This window comes from Anas platyrhynchos, chromosome 9, assembly GCF_047663525.1.
Source record: "Anas platyrhynchos isolate ZD024472 breed Pekin duck chromosome 9, IASCAAS_PekinDuck_T2T, whole genome shotgun sequence".
NCBI classification, from domain to species: domain Eukaryota; kingdom Metazoa; phylum Chordata; class Aves; order Anseriformes; family Anatidae; genus Anas; species Anas platyrhynchos.
Window position 1 is genome coordinate 11626861 of NC_092595.1, and position 25033 is coordinate 11651893.

General features: G+C 42.0%; 1 protein-coding gene across 4 annotated transcripts in view; it reads left to right on the forward strand.

The window, feature by feature from the left end:
- The first annotated feature begins 2303 nt into the window (after positions 1-2303).
- The window catches only part of OSTN (osteocrin), a 92945-nt gene continuing 70215 nt past the window's right edge, over positions 2304-25033 (forward strand). For 2 of the 4 annotated variants that reach the window (XM_038183853.2, XM_038183852.2), the window contains exon 1: positions 2304-2435. In XM_038183853.2, coding sequence (XP_038039781.2) covers positions 2319-2435 — 117 coding nt within the window. In that variant the 5' untranslated portion in view covers positions 2304-2318. The remainder of the gene's footprint in view (positions 2436-25033) is intronic. The other 2 variants (XM_072042709.1, XM_072042706.1) reach the window with 2 other exon arrangements.

The window sequence follows — 25033 nt, forward strand, 5'->3', positions numbered from 1 at the left end:
GAAGTTCCCCTGCAATGTCATTTCACATTTTGTTCCTCACTAAGTGTCTAAAAACACACCTGCAGGTGCAGGGAAAGCTTCTTTCCTGCCTTGTGCACCTGGGCGGGTGGATTGCTGCTCAGTCAGGTAATGATGGGATGAGGGGGAATGGTTTTAAACCTAAAGAGGGGAAATTTAGATTAGAGGCTAGGAGGAAATTCTTCACTCAGAGGGTGGTGAGGCACTGGAACAGGTTGCCCAGAGAGGTTGTGGATGCCCCATCCCTAGAAGCATTCAAGGCCAGGTTGGGTGAAGCCCTGAGCAACCTGTTCTAGTGGGTGGTGTCCCTGCATGCGGCAAGTGGGTTGAAACTGGGTGATCTTTGAGGTCGCTTCCAACCCGACCCATTCTATGATTTTATGATTCATTCTGTGCTGGCCCACAGCTGCTACTAGGTGGCCCTTTGCCTGGCACAATGCTGGTGGCTCTGTGCTTCCTCTTGGCTGAACCGTGTATGTTCTGGCACGCTATTTGCCTCTGAGAAGTGTAGGAGGAGTGCGGACACACTGAGTGAAAAACAAGTATGAACAAAACCTGTGGTCACCCCATTGTTGCATCTACAAAGCTGGCGTCTGTGTTGGTTTTTACTGTTGGCTTTGCTTTCTAAGCTCAACTAATTCATTTCGACTCCCTGCATCATGGTTTCCATGCCCGACAATGAAGGATGGTACATGGTAACAGGCCACCATATCAGAGCCCAGCTGCCTCATAGGTTTGGGGAGATAACTTTTGAGTGATATTCTGTCAAGGGAAGTCCAAATGCAGTTGGTGTAAGAGAGAAAGAGATAATTTTGCAAAGGGGGGTAGGGATGTTACACATGATGATAGAAAAGCTTCAAGTCACACTAGCAATTATACATCAATGTATTGTGTAAAACAAAACCAAGTAACAATCACCTGCTAATTCGTTTCCTGTTTATCTGAGGCAGCTGGTCTCTGAGCTCTTACTGCTTGTTGTAGTTAATCTGGCACTTCAGTTGGAGTGAAAGTTCAGGGATGTTGACATTTGTGAATACTCTAGTATTACTGTTGGATTCTGTGTAGATACATTTATCAATGTTTTAATTAAATTTAATTTTCGTTAAATGTTATTGTTATTTTTGTTTAAATGATAATAATGAAGCTAATCCTCCTTGGATTTTTCTAATTTAACAAATTTCTATGTAGAAATGGCTCTAAAATTGTGTTTGGACCATTGTGAACTGGCTTCCAGAAGTTCTGGCTTACAAAAGTATAAAAGTTTTCTTAAACTATTTGTATTTTTTTTTTTCTTCTGGATTTACCTCAGTCAGTCTTACTTTTCATGCTATCACCTGCACAGATGACTCTCACAAAAGCCTCTTCATTTGTTCTGTCATAATACTGCTATTGTGCTTCTCATCCCTCTTAGGAATAGCAAGCGTATTGGTGGCAAAAAAAAAAAAAAAAGTTCATATAATATGCCCTGGTATTGGCCCTGTACTGGGGTACATACAGGTCTGGCATTTGCATGGATTTATGATGATGTTTGTGAACTAAAGGTGTGATTAGTTAAGCCTGATGAGACTAATTTGCAAGAATGCTTTTCAATGGAAATTTGTTCAGATACAGGTCCTGATTCTTTCTGTGATTAGTTGTCCTCCACAAACACAGGTCTAAAAGGCACTTCCCAAACCTAATCCCCTGCTGTTTACTTTCATATTTTTTCAATCTCCCTCTTAAAACTAATTAGGTTATTTTCCTTGTGTCATTCCCGCTGAGAGGCTCTCCGAGCTCTGATGGCTAGGCACTTCCTAGTTTCCAGACTGAATGTATTCATAGCAGGTATAATCCCTTTTGTCCTAGTGCCAATATCTTGCTTGATTTTAGACAGTCCTTGTTCCTCAGTAGTGTTTATCTTTGATGTTTTTGCAGAGTGCTGTCACGTACTGTCTTTTCCCTTGCTTTTTAAGTCAAATAAGGCATGCTCTTTTACAATCTGCCCATAATATATACACCACAGGGACCCATCTCAGAGAATATTCCAGCTGACATTGACCTGTTTCTCAGATGGATGACAAAAATTACTCAAGTCTGCTGTGTAATTCACCAACGTTTTAGAGAAGAACATTGGTAAATCTTTCATTTCTTCCTGGTATATTTTAAGCTAATGTTTAGCTTTTGTATCACTCTCTCAGATGAGTGACTAGTTTGGAAATTGTTGTCAGCTGGCAGTAAATACAGCAAATGAAGTCCACAGGTGTAAAACACACTTTGTCAAATTGAGCCACAGCCTATTGAGCTCCATCTCTTCTGTTTCTATGCAGTGTAGCACTGTGGCGTTTCAAGAGTTTTTGGAAGCAAACAAATTCAACAGACAAACAAAAAACTGTAACAGACCCTTCTGGATTTGCCTGCGGTTTCTCACAGTGAGGGTGGTGAGTCAGTGATGGAGTCTATACTGCACAGACATGATTCTTTTGGTGGCTTCAGCGCTTTCTTGTGGTTTGAAATGAAGGCATACAGTACATTTAGATATTTGTGACTGCATTTTTGTGTTTTTCTGGTGCACGCGTTCTGGATGAGATTTATCTCTGACAGATCCCCAGAAGTGAATTCGGTATTAGTAGCGTTTATTTTGCTGTGATTTGAAAAGGGTCGCTTGCTATTTTTTGTTAACCCCTTGAAAGAAATAAGTTATGTTTTAGCAGCAACGTGGAAAAGGGTAACATTGTGATGATATAGAAAGTTAATTTGAGTAATGAATATTATTTGATGGATTTATATGCATGTGGTGCTGTGTGTGCTCAAATTAAATAACAAAATGCCAAATGAGTATCTCTTACTTTTAGTTAATCTTGAATGGCTTTGACAGTATTTGTGGACTTTTAGAAAGTGTTCTACAGTGCTTAAGGTCCTGAGAAGCTTATACGCCTCCCAATTTGCAGTCATCTTCCACACTTATCCTCTGGATAACAGCATTGCAAGGAACTCATTATCACCCTATGCAGACACTAGGATTTTGAAAGGATGTTCTTTATTGGACATGCTTAATTTTAAAGTGGAAAATCACATTACCTTGCATCACATTTTCTTGTATAAACGGATTTCTGTAAATTTGTGGCCATGCTTCAGATTTATCTGAAATCATTAACTTTTATACACAGGTAGCATACTTCTTATGTGTAAGAATATCCTTACAGATGAAGTATGTAAGCAATGTGCTTGAATAATATAAGTAGTGTTTGTGTGCCATGTGTTGTGTGCACAAGTGCTCACCCATCTGTTACCACCCGTGTTCTGTTAACAGCTCAGCCTGGTTGTCTAACTGCTGTTTTAAAAGGGACCAAAGATCCCTGCTTCAGAGAGAGATCTGTTAGCTAAACCCTGGAAAGCAACTTATGGTAGCCTAGGACTTGAAGGGGCTTGTGAGTCATCTTGTCCCATATCCTGGTTTTGTTAGGCAGTCAGTTCATAAAAAATTTTAATGACAACCCTCCTAAATGTTCTTTTATGACACTGGTACTACTTCTTACTTCTAGACAATTTGAAGTGTTATTCTAACTTCCTATCTAAATTTATTCGTGGAGTTTAATCTCTTCTGCTTTTTTTTTTTTTTTTTTTTTTTTTTGACTTTAGCTTATGTGGTTCTTTTTCATCCTGTGTGCTTGCCATCTCAATGTGCTTATAAGCAAAATCTATGCTGATTTTATCTGGTTTTGTAATCATTTTTCTGTTTTCCTGATCATCTGAGAAACAACACACCTCTAGCAGTTAGACCTCATCTTTCTTCAGCATGGAGTACTCTAGATTGCAGTTCCCATATTTTCAGATATGGGAATGAGTATTCACATCCTGAAGTGAAAAGACAAATAAAAAAGTGCTGTTCTTATGTAGCATGGGATATGTTTATAGAACTCGCTGCTATACTATGTCATTGAGGGTGAGAGTATCATGGTAAATAAAATAAATAGAAGAAAACTTTTTATAATTCTGGAGTTTTCTTCTAGATATTCTATCACAGGAGGACACTAATTGTGCTGCTTTTGTGTTTATCTCAGAACAAATCCCAGTCCCTTTACTTTGTAGGTGTCTTGCTATTTCCTTTGGAGGAGCTGGAACTGGCCCTAAAGAGATACTGATCTCATGTCTGCCTCTTGACATCCTGATAGGTTCTCCTGAAAACTACAGGTGGGAACCTGTTTCTATTGCCAGTTTGATAGCTGTATAAAAGATAAATATGTTCTGCTCCTGGGTCTGATGTTATACAGTGGGAGCAGTGTTTGTTCTGAGGTTTCAGACAAGCTCCTGGGATCACCCGTTGTCTTTTTTTTTAGCAGAGTCTTTAACAGGATTTGTGGGAGCTCTGTGTCACCAATTTACTTTGTATGCCCAGGTCATTCTTTGCATCTTTATGTTCAGTTGCTCATCTCTCCATCAGGAGTGGTGTGTCTGCTTAGATTTTATATTGGTGTAATCGCAAATGTATTTATATAGCCCATGGCCAAATGAATCCCTCTGTTCTTGGCTGTGACCACTGGGGTCTACAAAAGCCATGTTAATTTTGAACAGGAAACTTCTTTCATGAATTTTAGGGACTAATTGGGTGGGAGTTTTAACACAAACCTTGATGTGGTTTTGGATGTGAAGCCTCCCCTTTATGTGGCACCAGCAGCATGCTACTACCGTGTTTGTTTTCCTCCATCCAGAGGTTACCACTGAGCCGAGTTGCCATGCTGCAGCTAAGTAACCTTTTCATCACAGAACTCTGATTCTGCAGTGCAAACAAATGCACTGAGGTAGCCCCGTGGTTAAATGACAGATCATAGAAACAGTTTCTCTTGACTATGTTATGAAGGTTGACCATCAGTCACCGTTTGGGTGAAATTGCTGAGCGTATGAGAGAAACAATGGTGTGCTGCGAAGCCATGTTTTTCTCCATGGTGTTTTCTATTGAAGTCAAACTATTTTGCAGGGAGACCTGCCAGACGAGCTTAGCTCGTGGGTTTTATCCAAACTGGGATGAATTTTCACGGGACCAGATGCAGAGCTGGATGGAGCTCCATGTCTCATCAGCCACTGACACGTGCATCTGTCTGCTTCATAATCTGGTCTGTGGGCTCTCCGGTGTGCACTGTGTTGCTGGTACCTATGGGCTGGACTTCACCTATTTAGTGCTGCTTTTCCTCTTGGCTGGTGCTCAGGAGCTGGCAGTCTGGCTCCCCTCCATCTCTCCTTGGGTGTAGTGCTGGGCACTTTCCATTCTTGGCTGGCAGCTGGGAGGCTTGGCAGAGATCTCTGATCTGAGTAAATATATGTGAGGGCATCTCTTCATTGCAGAGCTGTATAGCGCTGCCTTCCCTAATCAATAATGAATGAAAGATCCCAGGATGCGTGGAAATGTGTTGGGGGTCAGAAGGTGAAGGATGTTGTTGTCACGAGCTGAGAAAGATGTCAGGGTTTTTGTGCACGCCATTCAAAGGCTGAGTTAAAACAGTAAGTCACTAGGGAGACGTTCTAGTAAAATAGCTCTGTCCGTATACACAGACTCTCCAGCTCCTAGTCCGTGCAGGTAGTGTTCGATGAACTGGTGATGAAAAGGAATTAGTTGGCTGGTAATTCATCTAAAAGATTGGCAGAGGATTTTACAGGCTTACACCAGAGCTGGCTGGAGACAATAATCTCTTTTCTCAAAGAATGCTGAGGTCCTGACGCCCAGCTCGTTGGAATGAAACCTGAATGCTTTTTAATTCTCTGTGAAAGATTTTTTTTTTTCCCTCTTTGGTTTTTGTTTTTAGGAAGGAACAAAATGTTTCATTGTGATTTTGTCAATGATTTTGATATAATGGATTAAAAGAGTAAATGTCTTCCAAATCCCAAAGCTTTTTAAAAGAAGAATTCTATTCCAAACACATCAGAGCTGTTTTCTCCTTGGAATTTTTGCTGAAATTTCATTTTGAGGAAAAGTTTACACATTTCAATGGCAGTGTGGGCTCTGTTGCAGCAATGATGTGCAGTAGAGATTGACTGCTAGCAGGATTTTTTGTACAGTTATACTCCATGCTATCCTAGAGGTGAAAGAGGTGGGGGGGGAGGCTTGCATCCACTTCGCAGCCTTTTACTATGCCAAAGCAATGTAAAAAGGCCTCAGACTGAATAAGAAACCAGAGAAATGTTTGGTTTTTAACTGCCCCGGATGAGAGAGCAGGATTCATCGATGCCTTACAGTAATTTTACACTTGTACAATTACATTGCAAAATGTAATAGGACAACAGGGAAAGAAATGAGATTAGTAAACTGCTGCAAGGTAGGCTTCAGAGAAGAGGCTTCTCTTGGCTCGAGGTTCCTGTGTCATACTCTCCTGATGTGACATATTGCCTCCAAGTCCCTTGCTTCTTCCTTCTTCCAGGGATATACTCTCTGAGGAGACTCTACCTTGCAGTAAGAACTTTCATGTAGAGTTTGTGTGGAAAACACAGCTGTTTCTCTGAAACATGGCTTGGGGAAAATGAATCCTTGTACGTTTTACAGTTTCCATGAAGTCTCCTTGCCCTTGGTCCTGGAGACTTGTTTGTGTTTGTGACATTCTGGCCTCCAAGCATTCTGATACGGGCCACAGAAGACACCTGATGCCCATCACTAGATTCTGGTTTCTGTCCTTGTGCTGTGCTATGCATCTCCAGAGCTTGTGGTCTCTTTCTCAGTATTCTGCTGAAGTGCTGTGGTCACTCTGCAGGCATTCACTTTCTGTCTGTGCCCTTCTGTTTCTGTGGATGCAAGGTGGAACTGAGCCATGCAATTTGGATAAGAACCCAAGTTCATGAGGTTTTCGAAGTTTTGGCTGTTGTTCTGTGATTTGTCAAATATCAAGGGGGTTACTTTTCAGTGACAGAGCTTAGACCTAGGTGAAACCCCCAGCACTCAGAACCTACAAGGAGGTGTTTGGCGAGCACACCTGATGCACCAGGCACAAAGGAACCGTATTCCCCCAAAACAAAATCCTCCACTGGGAAGCTGAAAGGCTCTACAGTGCTAATTCTGGGTCAGCTCCTGCCTGCAGGATAGCCTTCAGCAAGTCACTTCATCTCTTTGTATACAAATTTATGCCAAAATGTGTGATGAAGAAAATGCTGGTTTAGATGTTCTGACCGATGAATAGCCCTCTGCAAGTGCAGGTATTTTTATTTTCAGGAGTAACACTGATTGTAGACTTTATTCCTTCAAAGATGTGGCTTGCTGCTGTGAGTGAGGAGGGATAAGGTGTTCCTGAAAATGTTTTGGTTTTCAGGCATCCCTGCGTGGTGGTGTGTTATAGGGCTGTGCAATGTGTGGACGCTAGAGGGCTTCTAGCATCCCTCCATCTGCTCCCACACAAACGAGCAGATCGAGGTTGTTCGGTGGAATAAATCAGGGAGCCTTCACTCAGGTTCTTGCCATGGGATTTAAGTTTTATTTTTGGGACAGCCTGGGAGCAGTCGGCAGTTCTCTATCATTTATTCACCGAGCACAATTATTCACCAGATTATTTCCATTAATCAGTCCAGGTCTATTGTGTGTCCTCTGCTCCCGCCAAAGTTATATTCTTTTACCAGCATTTTCCAAATCCAGAAGAATTGGTTGATTTCATCTAATGGCACAAATAATTCGATCTGTGTATTTGCATCAGTGGAGCAATGTTTTTAAATCAAAAGGGAAAAAAACAAACAAACAACAACAAACACTTTATTTTTTTGATACTGAAATCCATATTGTCCATGTAAAGAATTAAAATAGTGTAAGTCATATTCCCTGAATCTTGAGACAAACTGTAAAACATTTTTTAATCATTTTTATCTCTTATTAGATTTACCAAGGTTCAAAATTTCAGGTTTTTTTTGTTTGTTTTTGTTTTTGCAACTCTAAGACCTTCTAAGCAGACATTCTTAGGTAATTGTGTAAATACAGTCCCTGAAATTTGTGCTTTAAGACAACTCTTTCATATAGCAAAATATCTTTAGTATAGAGGAAAAGAAAAAAAAAAGTGTGCAGGTAGAAGAGGGATGTGTACTCAGATTCTGTAGACTTGATTTCAGAAATCAATTTATGAAGTGCATATTTTAAGCAGTTAAAGATTTAGGAACTTCTTTTCAGTCATTTGAAAAAAAAAAAACTTCATGAAAGTCTGTTTTTGCATTTCATTGGACTGTTGTTGTAAGCTACTAGCTATTACTTTTAAAGATTTAATCCAACATTTTGTTCTTCAATGGCATTTATAAATGAAGAAACAATGATAGATATTAGCAGTTTTATGTCAGGATCCCGGCTTCCACTTAAGCATTGTCATCTTAGAGTCTACAACTAGCGATTGGTCTTTCTTTGTAAGTCTGGTGTTAATATTGCCCAAATACAGCTGTTGTATTAATATAGTCATTTGTCTGTTAACTCCTGCTGAGCAGCATGGAGATAGCAAGGCATCGCTTTCTGAAAGAAGTTCATGACACCTGAAGATGTTCAGGTATTCTTGAGATCCCAGCATCTGCACTTCCACATCGTTTCCCAGCTCTGCATACTGGATGAATTCCAGTTTTATCTGGGGTGGAATAAAGCTGTTTTGTTTATCACCAAAAAGCAACCAGGCACTGTACTGCCAGGTAGGAAAGCAAAACATCTGTGTTTGAAATGTGTGTAAGCTGAATGTAGGTTTTTGAGTGTGGCAGTTGGGCTGTGATAGTAAGGTTTAACATCCTTTTTGGTTGTTTTTGTTTGTTTGTTTTTGTTGTTTTGTTTGTTTTTGGTTTTCCCCTGAAGGGTTTAAAGGCCATGCCATGGTTTCAATGTGGTTACACAAAGTGACTGATTGGCAAGACTACTTAATACTTACTGAAAGTGAAACAAAAAGATCAAGGAACTCTGGCAAAATCAATGGTGTCTCTCCAGCTACTTGTGTTTTGCAGAAGTCTGATTTTTAATTAGTCCAGATTTTTAAAACTCAGCCTTTTTCAGAACAGCATAGTTCTGTATGGTTTTTGTTCAGGTGTGTCAATGACAGAGGAGATCATGTAAAAATAAATAATTTTTTCCCCCTTATTGGACAGAACTGAGAACTTCAATGAATAGGTTTGATAACTAAAATGTAGAAGTGTTCTAAAATTCTGTAGGAGTTTTATTTCCATAGTTGTTTGTTTGTTTTTTTCTTTTAGTGCATCAAAATGAAGAAAAAGAGCTTCCTGGCAAAGGGAGAATACTCAACCAAGAGCAGGGCACCAGTTAAAGCACCTGTCTGGGAGGGAAGAGCCTCTCAGTTCAGTGCCAGCAGCTGTTTGTGGGTTCTGGCCAGCAAATGCTTACAGTAAAATCTGAAACAGGGCTGGAAGCAGGACATGAGTTGTCTTCATCTGGGAGGTATATCCTGAGCACTGGGCCAGGAAGTTATTCTTGCTTGCTTTTGGCTGTAAAGAATCTCAAATCTTTTTCTCCACATCTCTGGGATGTGTTAAGTTTATTCTGAGATTAACTGCTAGTGCAATCAGCCTCTCAGGCAACTACAATCATTTAAGCATTTAGTTTTCAGTGATGTTCAGGTTGCCTGAATCTAAGTGCTGAAGTTAGACTGGTTTTCCTACAAAGAATCTCTGTAAGTGCGTGGAGGTGCAAGGACCCTAGGATAGCCAAGCTCCTGATCCAAGTGCTGTGGATCACTTTCTAGAAGCCTCCAGCACTCTCCATTGATACAGGGAATGTGGCTTAGTGTGGGCAGCACGACTATTGCCCTGTGCCATCCCAAATCAGAGCAGTACCCGATCTCAGTCTGATACCAACGAACAGAAAACACAGGAGCTTTTTCAGTGTAGCACACTTAGGACTGGCCCACCGCTGGGCCTATTGTAATTTACCATTTTCACTGATATTTAAAAAGTGTTTTTCTTTTCCTCCCTATAATTGCATCTCCTGAGGCTCAGAGTGGAGCAGTGAGCGCAGATGAGCAGCCTGCTGGAAATTCAGTTGTTTGCAAGGTATCCCCTAGTCGTGCTGCTGTTGCTCATGTACAAGGCTGAGCACAGCGCTCAGTGCAGGACTTGCCTCGTGGTGGTGTTCCCAGCCACTCCGTCTCACCCTCAATCTGTTGGCTCTAGTTCTGCTTTACCTGCTGGCTGGGCTGCTACTTCACATTATGTTTGACTGGTTTAGAAACAACTACATCGCTGAGTCCCCCTTTCAGCATTTAACAAGAAACCTCTGAGTGCAGCACTGGAGAAAAAGAGACGGGGAATGGCTTTGGAAGTCAGCGTGCTGCCATCAGGCAGCCTTACAGCAATGGGTTAAACAGGTGCATCCCTGTAGTCCGTCACTCACCAGGCCTTTTGTGAGTTGACCTGCTAGGATTTTTTCCTCTGCTCCCACCCCTTCCTCTTTTCTTTTTCTCTCTATTCTTTTTCTCCAGTCTCTTGATTTCATGCTGGCTTTTTAAATTGAGGATAAAGGTAATTCACTTCACAATGCCACAGCTGGAATGAAATTCGGCCGCTCGCCTGTGTGGCAGGGAGGGGTGCGTGCTGGCTGGGGGTGGCTCATTGCATCTCCTAAGGCCACTACGGGCTGTCGCTGATTTATTGATAGTGCCTCTAGCGACAAAGCAAGAAGTTAACTAATTGTGAACATATGGTTCAGCTCATGCTTGACTCAGCAGAAACCTTGTTAGCCTGGAGCTGGCTAGGTGTTCAGAAGCAGAAGAGGAAAGTTTTGGGTGGAAGTTGTGGTCCAAAGTCCCACTGACAAGCCAGAGGGAGACCTGATTGATCCTAATCTATCCTTTTTGTTAACAGGCAGCATGCTGCTGTCAGGAACAGCTTGGTAATAACAGATTTGTGGCCTCTAAGTCTTTGTGGTTATAGTCAGCACGCGACACTCAGTCGGCTCCTTGCATACTCTGTACTTAATTGGTCTCAACGGTGGGGTCTGAAATGAGACGGTAGTTCAAGGTGCAACACATGCTGTACCTGCGATTGCAGCCTGCGAGCTGCCGCACAGATGTCAGCTTTTTGCCCGTGGGCTTACCACTGGGGAACCGGAGGGTCCCCACAGAAAGGGACAAGGGATGTCTGAGAGGACCCTGCAGATTTTCGGTGCTTAGTATGGGCTTAATTAGAGGAAAATGTAGAGTATGTGTGGCTGGTAGAGGAAGAAGGAGGGAGGTGCACAGAACTTGTTAGGAAGTTCATCAAGGTGAATTGCAATTTTCTCTGCATTGAGTGGTCAGTCTGGACACAGGAGTGTTTAACAGGAACTGATACCAGTGAAAGGGGGAGGAGGGTGTCTCTTTCTGTCCATCTGTTGGTCTTTCACAAGTGAATTGGGCTATGCCACAAGATTCAAAATGATGTAGTTAGAGGCTAATTTTTTTTTTCCATGTGTGTGCATGGTCTCCGGGAAGAGCAGGCTTGTTGCTGTTCAGATCGTAGTGAGTTTCAAACAATTTTAGGGTTCTCGTAGTTTGCTTGACTGGAAGCGTTGAGGATAGAAAGATAGCAATTTTTAAAATTAGGTAGCAGAAAGAACAACAGGGATGTGTCATTTCAGATGACCAACAAGTTATCTGTGACTACCCAGACAAAGCAGAAGCAGGCAGTGAAGGCTACCTGTGTCCTGGGCATGCCTGCTCACCTCTACTAGGCCCTGGTGAAGCTGTATCTGAAGTACTGCATCTGGTTTTGGTCTTCAAAGTACAAGAAAGATGCTGAAAAGCTGGAGAATACAGCAGGAGGGCCACTAAGTTGGTCAGAAGGCTGGAGCATGTATGTAAGGAGAAGGTGAGGGTGCTAGGCTCGCTTAGCTTAGAGAAGGGGCTGAGGGAGTCTGACTGTGGTCTTCCACTGCCACAGGGGAGTGCAGGGAAGACTCTTCTCAGACATGCACAGTGAAAGGTCAAGTGGCCAAAAGCTGAGACAAGTTACATTACAACTAGATAAGAGCGGGTAAAAAAACACAATAAGGGTAACTAAACACTGCAGCAGGGGCTAGAGAGGCTGTGAAATCATCGTTCTTGGAGGTTTTCATAACTTGATTGGAGCAGGTCCTGAGAAACATGATTTAAATTTGGAACTGAGCCTTAGTTTTTCAATGATTTTGTGGGTTCCTGCTTAGGGAAGAGCAGGATCTCGCTCAGACCAAGCAGCAGCTGGAGCCTGGCCCAGGGTGTGGGACAGTGACATGGCTCATGTGCTGCTGGGCACTGCTCTGGCGTGGTTGTGGCTGCCACGCCAGTGTCATACCATGATGCGCATGGCAATTATCATTGTCTGTCTTAAAATGTAATGAGGTAGAACAGTTAATTAGTGGATAGAGTCTGTATGCCTGTTTGGAATATGGTTCACCCAGGTACAGCCATAGCTTTTCTTAGTGGAGGCTGTGCTTACATGGTTAGAGCAGAAACAGATTTTGGGCCAGAGAGGTGCCTGTCCCTCAGCTATTTCTTATCGCTGCCTGTGAGAGGATGCTGCAGGTGAGTTGGAGACCAGAATGTGGGAAGCCCATGTGTAAACTCCTGTAGCTGCTGAAGGTTGTTTGAGCTCACCTGGCTGACTGCACTGCTGCAGGTTGGAAGAACTCATGTAATTTATACTATGGGTTCAGTACGCTGGGATGTTAATCCCTTGTTAAGTCATCTAGAGGAAGCGGAGGAATAAATTCTTAAGCTATTAAGGCTGCTCTTGCAGTGTTCTTCTGACTAAAGCTTTTCCTTTTATTTGCTTTTAGGGATCTTCTTTGATGGAAAGCTTTGCCTGCTATTGTAGCCAAATAACCATGTTACTCATCGAGATCACTATGTCAGCATCTCTGCTGTGAGCTCTCTCAGTTCTTTGTCTGAGGATTTACGCCTGAACTTTTAATATCAATAAATTCTCATTTATGTTGCTCTAATAGTGTGAGGAAGAGATCTGCGTGGAATAGCACTTAAGCCCAGCATAACCTCTTATTAGCATGTCTGCATGGTGCAAAGCAGCTTTGGAGGAAAGGAGAAGCAGGATTTGATGCTTGACATTTTCTCTCAGAACCCATTTCCCTTCGATTCCTTACCCAGCGAAGCAGAGTGGGGCAGCGGAGACCTTCTCAAGGTGGTGTCAGCGTTCCTCACTTCTAAAAAACAGCCCCTGCTGTGGTTTGTGACAAGCGCGTGTTATTTCAAAAGAGGAGGTGGTGTTCATGAACGTTGAGGTAATTGAGCTCAGGTTTTAAAGTGTCTGGATCAGCGAGTGGCTTTGTACCCAACTCAGAAAGGGAGCTGGGAGTCAAGGTAAGGATTTAAATCCCGATCCAGAAATCCTGTATGATACTCAGGAGGATCTGACTGGGAAGTTTCTGACTGTGTTTCCCTGTCTGCTAATTGTCTTTGGCTTCCCAGCAGAAATCCAGCTCTTAGCAGTCGCCGTGCCGCGATGCTCCTGTGTTGATACCAATTGCTGCTCCCTTTCCCGCCAAACGCAGATGCAGCAATTAGGATGGCTTGCATCCTGCTGCAAGCAATATGTCCGATCTTCGGCGCACAAAGGTATTGTTTGAAGGGCTCTAAAGATTTTGAACAAACTGGCCTGGCAGGGGGACTTTCAGCTTCCCCTCCCTTATGGGCACAACAGCCTGTGTTTGTAAACAGAGCCTTACAGGACTAGTGGGAGCCACTAGAGGACTGTCAGCTAGTTAATTGGATGTCAGCTCCCTGCCGGGGATAAAGGCTAATGAGTCATCCCGCATAAAGAGAAGGGCCCTGAGAGAAAGGCAAGGAATTGTACAGCAATAATCACATCCACAGAGGAGCCCAGAGCTCGCCTGTCGGGATAAAGGCAGAGCAGCATTTGGGGACAGAGGGCTTCCGTGGTTGGATTTAGTTAAACAGAGATTAAGCAGGTTATGAATCTATAAAGATGAGGTGTTGCTGGTGTGTGTTGCCCATGCATACATGCATGTGTGTAATGGCTATATATACAGTATAAACAACATTTTTAGTCTTGATATTTTGTCTCCCTTTATGTTTTATGAAAAATATGTGCTCATCTTTATGAAGTAAGGAAACCAAAATGTCTTACTATTGGGGAGTTTGCAGGGAACGGCAAAAAGGAATCAGGAAAGGAATACTGCAGCCATTACTTCAAGCTATGAAGTTACTCTTTTTCCTGTGAAAAGTTAAAAACAGTTTTTAGCAAAAAACTGTCTTCTAAAATGATGAGGTTTTCATCAAGAACCTGATGTTCTCCAAAAAAAATGAAGTTTTTTTTAGAAGTTAGCATTTTGTGCATAAATCCATCATATTTCAAAGAACATTTTGATTGAAAATATATATCAGTGTAGTTACATGAAAAAATAGAGGGATTTTTATTTCCATCTTTTTCAGGAGATGAAAGAGAGACATTAGATAATGGCTTCAAGTTGTATAATAAGGGCATGTGTACCATTTAAACCATTTTGCCAAAAGGAAAGGCTAATAATAGAGAAGTAGTCAGGCAGACACACAAAAAAGGTAAATAAAGCTTAAAAGAATCAGAAAATTTGTCTGTATGAGATTCTGGGAAGTTATTAGGCTTGGCTTTTATGCCTAAACTCTGCCTGACAGGTGTTTGCCTAGCCACTTCTTAAAATACAGAAGAATGGAAGTTCCTTAGTCACCCAGTTCTAGTATGTCACCATACCTCTGTTGAAATTTTCTTGACGTTTAAGTTAAACTGTCCCTGTAGCCATTTAAGTCTGATGCTTCATGACCTGTGCTCCTTGGACAAACAAACAAATAAATAAAAAAATCCCATTTCCTCTTTCAGCAACCTTTTCTGTATTTGCTATTGTAAAACTTATTCAGAACAAGCAACATGTTATTTTCTTCCTCTTTCCTGGTATCCAGACAACTGATCTTTCTGGTATCTCCCCACAGGGACTTCTCTATTACTATTTATTACTTTCTTGAACAACTAGGAGGGGGAGAAAGAAGAAAAAGGAGGTTTTTTGTTTGTTTGTTTTTTAAACAAAAAAAAAAGGTGAAGATTCTGCAAAGACAATTTGTTAGTTGGGAGAATTTTGTAGGCAGGAGCTACCTGCTAACTGGAATGTGTCAGGGATGTGGAGATGGTGCTGGATGCAGCCAAGCCACAGTTATCATCCTAAAACTTCAACACTTCTTGGTCCTGTGTGGCCCACTCGTCTTGTCCTCTACAGCATACAAGTAGTTTGCACCCTGATCCTATTATAGCTCATGGCAATAGCACCAGGAAGACCTGTATGCCTCAGTGCTCTTAAGTCATTCAAAAGTGGCAATTTGTATGGGCTGAGAGCCAACCGAGTAAATGAGGCGTTGGCTTCTCTCCAAATTTATGCAACATGCTGGATTTTATCAGTGCTGCTCTGAGTTTTTCAAAATAGGCTTGGAAAACAAACATGCAAAGTGATGTTTGTGTTTGATCTACAGTCATCTGCAGGTACAGCTGAATCAGTCCAAAACTGTTCTGAAACAGCTGAGGAAATACTATCTCATTTCTGTAATTGCTAAGAGACTGGGAGGTGGTCTGGGACTGTGGGTCTTCTTGGTTAGGGAAACACTCAGTTTTGAAATCTGTAGATCCTTCAGCATCCGTGACAATCCTATGAGCTCCCCCTCTTTATTTTCCCCTGGACTTCTCTGTATGTGCCTTGTAACAGAGGAGCTGTTTTGGAAATAAAGTTTTCTAATGAAGCAGTATTTATAACAAAAAAAAAAAAAAAAGCTTGCAGAGAGCTGGAAGGGTGGTGTGGTTCCAGTTATCCAAGGGAGGATGAAGCACCGTGCCACCTCCTTCCCAAGCAATAGCGAGTCATGTTAGCCATATAGCATGGTGTATTTACCTGGCTGCTGCTAATGCTGGTCAATTCTGGGGAGAAAACTCAAAAGGCTGTCTGTCAATCCTGCACCAAATTAAAACAGAATCATGAGAATTAATGTGCTTTATAAATGCAGGTTAAGCACACTATAAGCACGCTGTAATTACAGTCAGCTGCCTGGCTAGTGCAATCCAGTAGCACTGAGTTTAGGATTAAGTTGAATATACAATTAATAGGAGCTTATATTAAAGGCATTAGTAGAGTTACAAAAGCTTTGTAACAACAGTGTGACCCAGGCTTGGACACAGACAATGGGTTTTTGTGTGCTATAATTAGCACACACAAAAACTCCCTATTAACTTGACAGTTTTCCATTTGTTCTTTAAAGAATTGAGCAGTGCAAAGTAGCATTGGCCCATCGGGAATGGGAGCTGTGCTCCAGCACAGGGATCTTAGTGGTGTCTCCTTTTGGGAATTTGGGCAGTGCCAGCTGGTCGGTGGAGATACCTGATGAAATCACCTCCAAGGGCACTGCTTGTGCCTGCCCAAGTAATGCCAGGACTGGGGCACAAAGAGCTGCAACCAGCCCTCTGAAGTCCCCTTTTGCTGTCATTCTCCAGTTTTGGGGACAGGCGTTAGACCCCCCAAAATGTTATTTCTTTAAAAACTTGCCTGCTGCATGACCTTGTTTGGACCTAAACCTTGTTCTAGTGCTCTCCTGAGATGGAAGCATCTGTCTGCAGCTTTCATATACTTAGAGTAAGGGGATGCTACTTCTCCTATTTAAAAGAGCAGGCTTTTCTGGTGCCTGAGTTTCAAAAATTTACTACTCGGAAAAATAGTGTATTTCCAAGTGGTTGCATAGAAGGCCAGAATTGCTGGATAAAATCATTCCTTACTGCTTCCTTTCTTTTTCTATTAAGTACATGGTCTGTGCTGGAGGATTTTATGAAGCGCGCGTTACTAGCGGCTGTGGCTTTCCTGTAGTGCACTAATATGTAGTACAAATGACATCTGTCATGTTAGATTTGTTCTGGTGCTTAATTTCAGGCAAGAATAGCTCTCACTTGTGATGGAAAGTTTTGAGCATCTCGTTGTGTGTTAAACTTCTGTAATTTGTTAGGGGCAGATAAGAGGGCTATTCTCTGCTGAAGCCAGGCTAGAAGTCCTACTAATGCATTAATTCATAGACCCCTGAATGGCTCAGGTTGGAAGGGACCTTAAGCATCATCCAGTTCCAACCCATGCCATGGGAAGGAATGCCACCCACTAGATCAGGTCGCCCAGGGCCTTGTCCAACCTGGCCTTGAGCACCTCCAGGGATGGGGCATCCACAGCTTCTCTGGGCAATCTGTTCCTGTGCCTCACCACCCTCTGAGTGAAGAATTTCCTCCTAGCATCTAATCAAAATCTCCGCTCTTTTAGTTTAAAGCCATTCCGATTTGTCCTGTCATTTATCGGCGTGAGCAGAAAGTTGCTCTCCATTTTTTTATAAGCCCCCTTTAAGTACTGGAAAGATGCAGTGAGGTCTCCCCAGAGCCGCTTGGTCCTTTGGTACCTTAGTATCAACATATTATTCATAAAGATCAACTGATTAACTTTCACTCCTTCTCTCCCAAATAAGGACCAATTATCCAGCTCTCCAGTGTCATGTTGCTTAATCTCTTCTGTGTGTGCCACTTCTCATCGCAAAGGTGCTGGTAGCTGGAGGGTTGTTATCTGGGTTTTTTACTGTGATGAGTTAGAAAGATGACTAAAATAAAATGTTCCAGTCAAGACAGTGATTTGCTGTCTTATCTTCATCCTGAATAGTGACAAAACTCAAAATAACAAATTTCTTACTGAATGCTGCTTTCAAGATAAATTAGAAAATATCATTAGATTTGCTTCTCTTTTTGGTCTGTCCTAGAAATGGTTGTCTTAGGTTGCAAGTCCTTCTGCACTTCCCAGGTCTTGGCTATCTGTCCTGTGTTACTCCCTGCCCGGTAACATAGTCTGTACTGGGGATGCAAAGGCTTTCTCCTGCATTTCGTATGATCTGTGGCTCATTTCCTCACCATTTTTTTTCTTGTTTTTTGTTTGTTTGTTTTTTAGTTTCCCTTGGTGCCTGAACCCTTCAGTTTATGCCATTCTACCTTTAGTTCTTTGATGTTGATGTAATACTTAACTGAAACATTCTTAAAGCTGGTCGATGGTTTGCCTGAAATACAAGCAAATAGATTTTTCTTGTTTTGTGTAGAGTTGTAGGGAAAAGCTGTGTTTGCCAAGGTGTACTCTGATGCACACGTGCTTTTCAGTTTTATATGAGCAATGTATATTTTTCTCTACATATGGACACACACACCTACCTACCTAATCTGCTTTATCACCCTGTTGTGTGTGCTCCTGTTGTACGCCCTGCCTCCAGATAGATTTCATACACCCAGCCCGACCGTCTGATTGTTGCTATTATGCTTCAGAGTATGTTTTCAAAAATAATTTCCTGCCACATTCCTGACTGTATTTGTAGGCTGAGTTTATCCTCTTCCCTGCTGTTCCATGATCTGCCCCTAGGTTACTAACAACCCCAACAGACAGCCTGGCTCATGCTACCTGCTGCTTAGACGCAGATTAACTCACTACCAGCCATATGGACTACCGACTTCACAAATTCCTCTCCTTTTGCTTTCTGCGCTCAGAAAAGTTAATGGACAGTTTGCTGGTTAAGAAAACACAAAACAAAACCCCAAACCTGTGACATAATCACCTGGGTTTAACACAACTGGCCCCTCCATCTGCCTTTACACTGGGATTTGTGCACAGAAAGCAGAATGAGGTGCTGTGTGCAGTGTGGGTTCACGGTGGCGACTTTCCCTTATGGCATATGGGCTTGTTTAGAATACAACGGAATTAGAGAAAGGTATTATGCATAAATTGCATGCACACATAAACATATATGACTTTATATTTCTCAAGTAATTCTCCTTGAGGGACTGGGCTTTACTCAGCAGTAACACTTGTGTTGTTGTTGGTTGGTTTCTTTGCTACCATTTTCTGGCCTGAGCTCTGGTACTGGAAAGCTACACCACGTTAAGCATTATTAGATTGGCAGACCATATTTCAAGGTGATTTTCACAGTGATGTGTGAAGGTATACAAGGTAAAGACTTGGGGAGCAGATGTGAGACCAGAAAAAAACAAATTTCAGGAGGTTAGGATGATGTGACATAAATAACGAGAGAGCTGGTTATCAGAAAACTGAACTCTTTAATGCCCAGCATTGACATTAGCGTGTCCTTTCTAAATATTATTCACTGCCAGTGTTTTAGAGATCAGGAGCCAAGATCCTCAGGAATTACTGGGCTGAGTAAAGTACTAAATAATTATGAAAATGAGGAGGACTTGAGGCTATTGATACACAACGATGTAATTCCTGTAACTGCTGTGACAGTTGGAACAGCAGTGGGTTCATGGGTTGTATACTTTGCTACGCACTAGTGGAGTGGTTTGTTCTTTGAGCATTTTGGTGAATAAGAAATTTAAAGCTTTAGAAAGAAACAAGTGAAAAGTAAAAATATAATTTATACTCTTTAAAATATTTCTTGCGATAATCTCAGGCTTCTAAATAGGAAATACAAGCACTTTCAAAATACCTTTGTCTTTACTACTTGTATTGCACCATAGAAATTCAAAGCTATCTTACTGGAGCTGATCCAGTACTTACCAGGCAACCTCTTTTCCTTACTCCTCCCCCAAATTAACATTTTTGGCTAACATTTTTGCATTTTCTGAATTTTTCAGTCTTTGGGGAAAGAAAAAAAAGAATCATACAAGCAAATAATTCTGTATGGCTTCTCCAGTGACAGAAAGCAGAGTGGGTTAGAATAAGGGAGAAGAAAGAGACTAAAGTATAGTGTGCTTATTTTCCAAATGATGAAGGATTTTCAACAAAATACTTCTGTGTTTTCTTTCTTTTTAGAAAAACAAAACAAAATATCACAACTTCTGATTACCTTTTGAGCTCTTTAGCTAAACATCCACAGAAAAGCCAGACACCCTGTGCCGGAAATACCGAGGGAAAAAAAAACATCAGTTTGAGGTTCAGATTAGATGATGTACTCAGATGACACTGGCTTTGATGCCTCCCTTGAGCTATAGCGGTTACTACTGATTTTTATATATACATATACATATGTACACACACACACATATATACAGATTCTGGCTTAAATTTTAATTGAAGGAGATTTATAGGTGATCTTTTAAAAGTGATAATTGATCTGAAATATATCCCTTCTTGTATAGTCCATTTTGTAATATGTATCTTCAAATTGTCAGTACAGTCAGAGGTAAGTCTTACTCCTATTGTCATTCCAGACGGTAATAGGGAAATGGATTACAGAGCCCCAGAGTGGCTGAGGTTGGAAGGGACCTCTGGAGATCATCTAGTCCAACCCACCTGCCCAAGCAGGGTCACCTGCAGCAAAATGAAATTAAAGGAATGAGCTGGTTCTCAGGTAGATCCATTGAAAGATTCTGCTGGAAATTTGGATGCTGAATCTTAACTGAATAGAGTCAAGTAGGGCTGTCCCTCATCCCTGGGATGCTGGGGAGCTAAATATCTGGGGACATCCATCCTCACCACTTGCTGACTATGACCCCATATGTCATTCTGTGAAGCTAGATGGATTTACTTGTGTGTCTGAAGAGAGGGAACCTGAATTTTCTGCCTCTGAGTTTAATAACAAAAAGCTCTCATTTACATCTCAAAACTAGATTTGACTTTGACTTCCCTGTCTTGAACCAAATGGATGTCATCCCCTTGGGTTTGCATGGCTGTTGTGGCCATCTGATAGAGCATGACAGAGGCAGGCCTGAGGGCTGGGTATGTTGGGGAGAAGGGAATACAATCGTCTTTCTTTTGTCTTTGGAAAATGGGAACATTTCTTCAGTTCTAAGGCTTGAAAACCCTAAGGCTTCAGCAAGGAGGGAAGCTGAGACAGTGGGCCCAAGGTGCCAAGCTGTGCTACGGCCCAGTGCCAGAGCAGCCCAAGAGCAGATTCACCTGGCTGCACCACAGCAGCAGCGTGGGAGGAGAAAGGGTTTTGCTGTTCGCTTCGCTCTGCCTGGCTTACACGGCCTCCTGGCTGGCTGACGGCATGCTCAGAGGAGCAGGCACGATGTACAGTTGTAACGTTTTTGCTTCTCTGATAATACACATCCAGCTTGAGTCCTCTGTCCCATCCTTGTGTAATGAAAATTTCCCAGCAGGATGGTGACTCGTGCTGTGGCCCCAGGGCCTTGGGAGGTGGGGCTGGGGGGGAGGAAGAGATTTCTGTATCAGCAAATACCTCGGGAGTGGACGCAGGATTTTTAGTGAGCACGTGCAGGCCGCCATGAGAGCAACAGGGAACCAAATGCTTAATGAAACCCTCTGACAGGAGGGTAAGGCTGGCTGGCGTGGTCACTGGTGCTTAGCTCTGGTGTAGACGCCAGCCAGGCCCTGCTGAAGTAATCCTCTTAGGAAAGAAAGAGGAGAAAGCATTTCCATCTGCTGCATGTTCTCGTTGGATGTGGCAGTTGCTGGGTCCCATTCTTCTACATTTCACCCTGCCTTCCCTCTCTGAGGCATGGCAGGAGATCTTAGGAAGGGAGAAGCACTTAGAGTTGTAGCCTTCCTCATCTGAGCCTGGATGTAACCACAGATATGGGAAGGAAAGCAATAGGAGCTGGTCTGCCACCCATGAATCACTTTGAGTATTGGCTGGCAGTCCTTATAGCCCCACTTTCTGCCTCTGTTCTTACATCTCTGCTTTATTTCTCCTTTCCTTCTTCTCCAATGCTGGATCACACTGCTGCTCTCTTGATATGGCTGCCTCCTAAAGATCTCATACAGAGACATTCTGCTTTCCACAAGCTGTCTTTTAAGGTTCTGCTGATGGTTTGGTATATCTTCGGACTAAATGAACGCTGAGATCAATATTCTAGAATAATTCAGTTTTGGCATCGAAATCCTGAACCCAGACATGTATTATGCAGGGAAGGAAGCTCTGGTCTGAATATTGCTGGTAATAATCTGAAACAAATCTGCACTTTTTTAAACAAAGGAGTTACAAAATCAGATTTCCCACTGAATTTAAGGAGTCTTAAAGGCTTTAAGGGCTTGCCATCTTCAGTCTAAAAGGACAGGTCTCTACACCTTCAGAAGAAGACTCAAACCTTCACACACTGTTTTTTCTACCACTCCTGATTATTATTATTATTATTATTATTATTAATGATGTGGACAATCTCTGACACTTCCTTTGTAACATTACAAGGGTTTTTAGCCTAGTGCCATACAACACTCTCAGTGTGCTGTGTGCTTGCCATTCTAGGAGCTGGCCCTAGTCATGTGGGGTTTGGTCTTTGTACTGGCCAGGTCAGGTAGAGGAGCAGCATGTTTATTTCAATATTAAGCCGTCAGCAGATTATAGCAATATGTTGTAAGGAAAAAGAGGTTCCTGAACATTATTAAGTCTTTAGTTTGGGATTAGGAGGTTTTAAGACAGATTTAATTAAACAGAGCAGGGACACCTTTATAAAACTGAAGTTGGGGTTAATTCACTCCCCTAACGTGCGCCGTTTCTTGATTACACAAAGATGAAACAAATTCCATGTCCTACCTGGGGAGCCCTGCAAGGGAATGTGGAGTTTCATCTCCAGACAGTTCAGTGCCCTGACAGGCCATGATTAATAACCATGTCAGGGGACTCTCAATGATGGGATGAAATGAAATCAAGCCATGTCTGACAGTGAGCCAGTCCCACACAGGGTACTTTCATGGAGATGGTGGCCCTAGCTGAAGGGACAGGAACTGACCTGGTAAAAGAGACCCTTCAGAGCTGCAGCAGGATGGGGGAAGAGGAGAGTGGGATCCCGAGGTTGTCAGCAGTTCGTGAGTAATGGGATCAGAGAGAGGTGTTTGATTGTTTTTTGCTTGTCATCTTTTGGACTGTGAGGAGCCTCTTTCCAGTTAAGCGATGAAATGGGCCAGCAAACTGCTACCACTACAGTGTATTAACTGTATTAATACAATCCTGAATTGTAAACTTTATGCAAACTGTGTAATAAAGAAATTAGGGTATTTGATCAGGAGAAATGATTGAAAATGTCTGGATGTTTGGCAGTAAGACAGTAAATACAATTTTGGGGATATAACAGCAAATTTTCTGTTCTGTATTAATGTGTTTAGAAATCATTAAAACCAAAATGCACCATCTTGCCTCTCACAATATAGCTCTGATGGTTTTTTTTTTCTTAGTTTTCTCTGTACTGAGACTGAGGTTTTGTATGTGATTAAAACATCCTTTCCCAAAAGGCATCTGCCCTGGTTTTGAGTTTCTAGGGTAGGGGAAAGTTGCAGTGTCTTCTGAGAGCCAGTTCCAGTGCTTCATCACTGGTGTTATTTAAAGTTTTCGTTTCCTTCCCATTGTGAGTGGCAGCTTCCAGCTGTTGAAGGAAAGACCCCTTGTGCACCTGGAACTGGAAGCATATTCATCCACTGCTGTTGGTCTACATCCCACTTACGTTTTTCGGTGGACTGAACAGACTGGCCTCTTTCCATCTCTAACTGTTCGGCAGGCTCCCAGGATACAGTCCTTTCTGTCTGTAAGTTTTATTTCTGTGCTTAACCCACCATTGTCTCCTGAGCCATGGACTCACTATGCTTGCACAGAGCACCCTCCTTCACATCCTTGACAAAAGAGATTCTTAATCCAAACACACCACAAATACTGGGCAAGACGAGGGAAATGTTGATTCCCTGTTCCGTAGTTTCAATTGTGTACCTGAAATGTACTGCTACATGGTATCTTAAAATAAATAAATAAATTTCAAACCCTCTGTGTGAACTGAAAGTACATGAACATACAGACCTAGCTTCTGTATCCTTTGCAACTGTTTTCTCATTTTTTGTTCTAAGTATCTGTATAAAGCTGGTGTGCAAGTTCATGGTGTAGGCAATCACAGCTGAACACTGAGCCAAGGATACAAATTAAGTCCAGATTTTCAAAATGTTCTTTTAGAAGTCCTCTACAGTTAATGCACTGTCAGCCTAATAGCGATGCCTTTGGTCAGACCACTTCATACACACAGTATTCACGGAAAATTTGAAGCTGGGGAGAGGGTCAGAATTTGCCTTTGTGTAGTATTCTGAATACCACTTGGTACAGCCATTATTTTCTCCTTTTGTTGGTGTTGTTGTTGTTGTTTCTGGAATACCAAACAGCTTGTTTGCAGCAGGGTTGTATCACTACTGACATGCAGATCTGGACTCTGGCCCTGCAGATAGTTAACGAAGGGAAATAATGCCACCTTATGTCCTGATTTGTCACTGCCGAGCCTGATGTTTCGAGTCAAATGCATTTTCAGCAAGGACCGTTCTGAACTGTGTTTCCCCTGCTTTGTGGAGTTATTTCCACTTGATCGGAATGGGTATGAGATGGATGTGAAATGCTTAAGTGTGAGGGTAATGATTTGGCTCCTACTTTGCATGAGCTTGGTAGCATCAAAGCAAAAGCAAGTAACCATCAGCCCCAAAGGGCTAGCACCAAGCCACTGAATGTTCACATGAAATACTTCTTGGGTTACTAGCAAATGAGAAAAAAATTATAAATGCAAAAAGGTTCAGGCATGTGTTGCATTGATTTGAAAATCTACACAATAAATTTAAAAGACTTTAAAAGAAATTATACTAAAAGTGAACTGCATTGGAAATGTATGTTTACAAGTATTAGATTTCCTTGTGTTTTAAATGTTGCTTTGTGTTTTTGTGTGGAAGTTGAAGGTGATGTTCTCCAAAAAGAGAGAGACAGTTTAAGCTCCTTAAAACATGATGCAAAGCTATTATTTTCATTAAAGATTTCCTCATCTTTATTTTAAAATATTTTAAATATTTTAAGTGTCTAATATTTTAAACGTTTTAAAATATTAGACATTACCAAGGCAGATTCCTGCCCCTCAGAAAGGAACAATACTGAAGGAGTACCAAGAGGTCACAGCTACAATTTTTAGAAATTGTTAAAGCAGGGCAGTGATCAGATTGGATCATGGCAGAGGAACTGCTGCAAGGGGTGGTGGCCTTCAGAAAGGGAAGATGTGTTTCCTATAAGACAGTGAGTTTACTCTTGCAATGGCACGAGTGTGTGCTTGTTTACCTGCTCCTTGTGCTGACATACAGGAAAATGCACCATAGATTGGCATG